We start from the raw sequence: 6,520 nt of genomic DNA on the forward strand, positions 1-6,520 counted from the left end.
GCCTCTGCCTCCCAAGTGCTGGGATTAAAGGCGTGTGCCACCACCGCCCAGCGGCTCTTCCATTTTTTTATCACCCATGTTTGGATGAATCTGCAGATATGAAACCCACAGACACAGAGCTAACAATATGGTAGTGGCATCATGCTGAAGGAGCCGTGAAAGCATGAATATGATGTAATTAAAGCGTCCTCCCATCAGCACCTGCCACGGGGCCGGGCTGGCTGGCTCACCTAGGCAACGGTAAGGAATCACGATGTGCGTGTGCGTCTTGCACTGCTTGCGGCCTCGCTTGCACCAGTTCTGGATGGTCACTGGCTGGTTGGCTTCCACCACATTGGTGATCTGCAGTTCAGGGTAGACCTGGGGAGCACAGGAGAAGAGGAAATCGTTACTCTTGGCAAAGCCTGACACACAGACAAACATGTTGAACCTTTACTGTTATTCAAAGGTTCTGTTACTCTCCAAGAGCCAAGTTGCTCTGCTTCTGGCCAAGCAGGGACAAAGGCCTGAGTGGCTGTGCCTAGTATTCCACTCAAAGATGACTTGGATTGAGCCACTTGTTCAGACACTGTCCAAGGGAGTTAAACTAGAAACATGGGAAAGCAGAGACTCTTGAAAGCATGAGGTCATTTTCTAAGCAAAATAAATGACTAGTGAAGACCACAGCTTGTGGTATTCTACAGGAACCATGGGATTGGTTTACTTAAGAATGTCATCTCTACTTATAGTCAACCCACTGCTATCTGAGAAGTACTTTATGCACAGAGCATGGCACATAGCCAGTTTCCACACAAAAATCTGCCTCTGTCCTCAAAACAGTTTACACAAAAATATTTTATTAAGAGTGTCTCCAAGAGAGCCATTTAGAGGATGGCACTCAGGAATTCTCCTCCTTCAGTAATAAACTATTTATCTCTGTCTGTGATGACTGTTCTTCGTGAATCATGCTGTTTGCTGATCACTTGGAATGAAATGTCAAACTCAATCAACCAAAATGTATTTGCTAAATATCAAACCACTTCTATGTAATAATAACAGGTACACTCTTGTATCAAGTTTGAAGAAGAGGACTTTATAAGTTACTCTTTTTCTGAGATGAATGCTTTTCCAAATTATCACAGCCAATGAACCAGATTATTACCCTCACCTAATGTCTGTGCCACCCTCCAAGCAGAACCATTGTTCATTGAAACAGTTGGTGAATGACTTTATGGATAGACCATCTTAATACACACACCATTTCTTAAATGAATGTAACCTGTTCTCTGTGGCCTGAGAATAAAGTCACTCACTCAAGTCAAATAGTTTTGACCACAGCAGGAAGTCTGTATCCAAAAATCGAGCCTACAATTCATTTCTTGGTGCAGCAGAACTATCAACTCTCAGCTTAGCTATGATGGAGGTAAAAATCATTTGGTGATGTGAGGGTAATTGAAGTACAGCCTTATTAAAATGAAATCCAATGTCTAAAAATTGTTCTTATTTTGGGCTGGTACCACAGTAAGAGCCAAGATTTTAGACTCTACTAAATACAAAACAAACAAACAAACAAAAAGACTTTATATATTTATGTTCATTTAAGAAAATACTAGTAGTGATGTATTATTGTGAAATATACAGTTAATATATTTGGAGTTACTTAAAATTTATATTGAGAAAAACATGTATTTTCAGTATTGCTATAAACAAGCATCTATATAAGACTGTTAAATTGATTGTTGTTTTATATTAAACAACTTTTATAATCACTTTTTTATTGTTATAATATTTTAAGATGTTATAAATTTTAAGGACTATGACAAAAAAGGTATTGTAGATATTGAAGGGGTGGTCTCTGGGAGGAGTTGGGGTACAAAAGGGAAACAAGAATGTGATTTAATTCTATTTACTTAAAATATGTTTTTAAATGTTAACAAATTCAGATAAACTGAAATCATGTAACTTTTCTCATCATAATGCAGTAAAAGTTAAAAAATTAAAAAAAAATTATGAGTAGAGATTTGAAAGAAAAATAGTAATACAGAATATGTCTCTAAAGTGAGCCATTTTGCCAGATAAATAACCAGAGAAATAGCTCACCAAAGCCTTTAAGGAAGCAGATGGCTCTAACTGGAGGCGGTGAATCCAGGAGGTGAAGGTGAGAACGTGAAGGGAATTGGACACAGCCAAAGGTTGTAAGACAATGGAATTCAAATTCTGGAATGGGCTAAAGGATTTGGTGTAGACATATTAGAGAAAGTGAGCCAGGAAGGACCAATGCTAGGGAGAATTTGGGAATTAAAATTAGGAATCCGAGAAAATAAATATGGCCGTCAGATGGAGTAGATAATTAAACAAAACAAAACAAAACAAAAGGAAGCCAATATCACTGAAGGATTCACGACATGGGTTTGAGAAACAGGAGTACCAGAGGCATCACTCCTCCAGATAACTTACAGCTTACAAAAGGGTAGTAACGGATAACGGGAATTCAGAAACAGAAGACTTCAGAGATTAAAGGTATGTATCACATACCTGTGATAGTGGGGCTCAGGGACAGCTCCATCCACAGACAATAAAGGTGGTCTAGGCTGAAAGCACTATAGTCCATAGACAGGTTTAAAGGTTTAGGGGTGAGTGGCTTGGAGGTGGAGACGCAGAAGAACGGACACATCCCCAGCTTCTGCTGACACTGCTGAGAGAACCCACCAACCTGAGCTAGAGGATCATGCTTCCCTGAGAGTTGTGGATATGCAGTACTTTGTTTATGATGATCAGAGTGACCCTACCTTCATTTAAGATGTTGACATCTTGTTCCTTGCAATTATGAGGAAGGAGCATCTTCTTGAAATACTATAAAATGATATTACTTATGTCTTGATTACCTCACCTTACTTTGTGTACAAAAGAAAGAGGGAGAGGGAGAGAGAGAGAGAGAAGAAAGGAAGGAAGAAAGAACAAAAGAAAGAATAAAAGAAAGGTGAAAATAAATAGTTTAAAAACTACATTCTGGACATGGAAATTATTAGTATCCTCTCCCCTTCCCCCCAAAATGATCCATCTAGCTAAGAAAATACACAGAGGGAACTTAAATGCCTACCATGAAGTGACAGAGTCAGTCTATAAAGGTTCCATGCTGTTATGACTTCCATCACATGACAGTCTATAAAGACAATTCTCTACAGGGGCAGCAAAATGATGAGTGTTTAGGCAAAGCATTCCCAACACTCGCATAAGGACCGGAGTTGACTCTGTGATACCTGTGCATGTTGGGGGCACATTTGTAATTACAGAGCTGGGCAGATGGAGACATCCAGATCCCTGGGACTCACTGAGCAGTTGGCCTTGCCTGAGAGACCCTGTCTCATAAAACAAAATGATAGGCCTGGAGAGATGGCTCAGGCTTAAAGCAGTTAGTGTTCTCGCAGAGGAACACACACACACAGAGGAAGAGAGAGAGAGAGAGAGAGAGAGAGAGAGAGAGAGAGAGAGAGAATGCAGACAGGGGCTCTTCAGGTTTTAGTAGAGGTAAACAGAGCACAGAGACCTAATAATTGGACAATGAAATTAACTACTACCATTTCCCTATGTCTAGACCGAAGGAGCTACAACACCAAGAGCAATCCCTAAGACCAACTATAGACTGTGAATGACAAAGTGTGCTAGTGTAGATTCAAGACTTGTCACCACCCTGGGCCACTCTGGTAGGGTGTCTTGATGACTGAAGGAATCTACTGCATCTCTCTGCCATCCTGTATGCTTTTTGGTAAATGTATGACTTCCCTTTAAGAGAAAAAAGGAACTATATACTCAAATAATAAAACAAAAGGTATCAATCATAGTAATCATGTGGCTAAACAAATACACAAGAACATAAGTCAGGGAGAGTGAGATGGCTCAGCTGAAGGTACCTGCTGGCCTGAGTTCAATCTTCGGCTGCATCTACCTGGTTGTGCACCCAGATGCATTCACACGCGAGCACAAACAACAGAACATCAAAATGTAATAAGAGCTTTCATCTGTAAGTCAGAACCCCATTCTTCAAACATAGCAAGCAGTTTAACTGCAAAGGGCACAGCTACCTTCACTCCATTTGATTTTGTGCTTAAGTATCTTGAACACTTCAGTACACACATTTAAGGCACAGGCAATGCTTCCCTTGAAAATGTCACTAAAAATTTAAGAGCCCCATAGCATTATTCTCTATAATGAAAAGCGGGTAGGTTTGTGCACAGAAATATAATTCTCCCACCTTTTCTTGTTTATTAGACTACAAACGAACAGCATGTGTGAGTCATAAACTCGATGGCATGAGAGTCCGCCCTAGGGATATGACTTTATGTGCAGTAAAGTGTGAGCTACTGCGTCTTTCTAAAGGGAATCCAGCTGGCACTTTAGAGATGCTGCCCCATCGGTAAGCTTCTTAGATGTCAGTTTTCTGTAAATCCCTATAATACAGTCACACCACATTTCCATCCTTTCCATTACAACCAACGAATGGTGTTTACAAATGGACCAGTAGGAGAAGGGGCCTCCTTGCTTCCCCTGCTCACACACCATCATCAGATTCCTAGGATAACATCTGGTACAGCGGACCAGTAAGTCATTCAGTACCCAGTGTCTCTGCAGAAAAGTTGGCAAACTGACAAACTGAACCTGTGAATATGTGACTTTCCTGTGAGATTACTAGAGGTTTGAGTGGTGATCAGTCAGACAATTTCCAATTCTATCCACAAAAATCTAGGATACACATGTGACTCCCTGGGTTTCTCCACCTTCCTCCATCTCTCTGACAGCAGTGTTCATATGCAGAAAGATGTGGAGATTATAAAACCTGAACCACATAAAGCCCGTGCAGTTTATCTAATCTCCCTGATCTGTAACATGGATGCAGTAACTTCAGTCTGACTCAGTCACTTTTACTCAGTGATGAAGAATTATTAATTTGAGATCACCAAAGAGAATAATATTTTGCCATTCTAAACAGCAGGATGTTTATTTAAAGGATAAAAGACGATTTTTTTTTTTACGTTAAAGTAGTAAATTTCCTCTTTAAGTACTGAATGACCAGCTAGGTAATGTGATGACTTTACACAGGAACAAACCCCAACAAAGCAATGCCACACACACAATGAAACACCTATATTTTTAAAAATTACCCCCCCCAAAATGAATGCTTATTTAAGTAGCTCCAGTAGAAGTCTATAGAGACAGTGATGCATTTTTTGTTGATAGATGAGATCACATAATGCACTTAGTCAAGAATAAAAACTGAATTATCTGGGAGTGGTGGCACACATCTTACATTTCAGCACTTGAGGGGCAAAGGCAGGAGGTCTCTATGAGTTTGAGGCTAGCTTGGTTTACACAGTTGGTTTCAGGACAACCAGGAATATATAAAAAGACTTGTTTCAGAAAAGCAAAACAACAACAAAAAAAAAAATTAAATGAATTTTAATATGTAAATGACTTTGTAACAATACTTAACTCTTCATTATATTTAATCACAAGAAACAGGACAACATTTAATATTTTCTTGTGGCACAGTAAATTTTAACAAAGGAAGCAAAGATGCCATGGGTTTTGTGTGTGTACGTGTGCTAAGTACATATACATGTATTATGAGTACAGGTATATCCTGTATGTGAATGCCGGAATATGCCAGCTATGGTACATGCAGTTTCTCTCAGTTCCCTGATTCATAACATGGATGTAGTAATCTGACTCAGTCACTTTTACTCAGAGATGAATAATTATTAACTTGGAATCACTAAAGAGAATAATATTTTTGCCGTTCTAAACAGCAGGAAGTTGTCAGAGGTTAAAGAATAATTTTAAGCATCAGTTCTCAATTTCCACATGCTTTACAAATTACATGTAATTTACCTGTGCTTTACGTGTACAATCACAGACATTACAAATTACATGTAATTTGCATGTAAAATATGCCATTAGTGGGGCAGCTGTCACTAATGACATACCAAAATGCTAGTATAACAGACATGAAAAACCTATTCACGGTCCTTTCTTTTCTGCAATATTTTGTGTGTGAGGTTGCTTTCCTTGATGAAAATAGTGGACTTGATGGGTACAGGTAAAGATGTTTCAGCAGTTAAGAGCATTTGCATCTTACAGGAGACCCCGTATCAACCTGGTAGCTGGAAACCACCTGTAGTTCCAATTCCAGGGGATCCAATGCCCTCCTCTGATGTGAAGTCACTGAATGCACTCAGGGTGCACACCTATCTGCAGACAAAAATCCATACACAAAAATAAAAAAAATTATTTTTAAATACAAGTCTTTGAAAGGTGACATTTGCAGATGCTTAAAGCAAGGCCTGTGTGCGCTACTTGAAAAATCGACTATGCCCAGTGCCTACTGGTGTTCTTAAGCTACGGAGCAGTCACTGTAAAACACACTCACTAGGTTCAATGCACACTCTCAGCTACAATCCTTTCCATGGTCCTGAACAGGCCCTGCCCAGTCTGACGCAATGTGAATGCTCTATAGTAATCACCTTGGTGTTCCTGGTGCACCCAG

At 39.6% G+C, this 6,520-nt stretch overlaps 1 protein-coding gene across 6 annotated transcripts in view; it reads right to left on the reverse strand.

The window, feature by feature from the left end:
• Positions 1-6,520, reverse strand: part of App (amyloid beta precursor protein) — a 228,643-nt gene that overhangs the window by 153,666 nt on the left and 68,457 nt on the right. For all 6 annotated transcript variants that reach the window (XM_031364311.1, XM_031364309.1, XM_031364310.1 and 3 more), the window contains exon 3: positions 231-360. In XM_031364311.1, the coding sequence (XP_031220171.1) occupies positions 231-360 (130 nt within the window). The remainder of the gene's footprint in view (positions 1-230; positions 361-6,520) is intronic.

The sequence above is a fragment of the Mastomys coucha genome, unplaced genomic scaffold, assembly GCF_008632895.1.
Source record: "Mastomys coucha isolate ucsf_1 unplaced genomic scaffold, UCSF_Mcou_1 pScaffold12, whole genome shotgun sequence".
Taxonomy (NCBI): domain Eukaryota; kingdom Metazoa; phylum Chordata; class Mammalia; order Rodentia; family Muridae; genus Mastomys; species Mastomys coucha.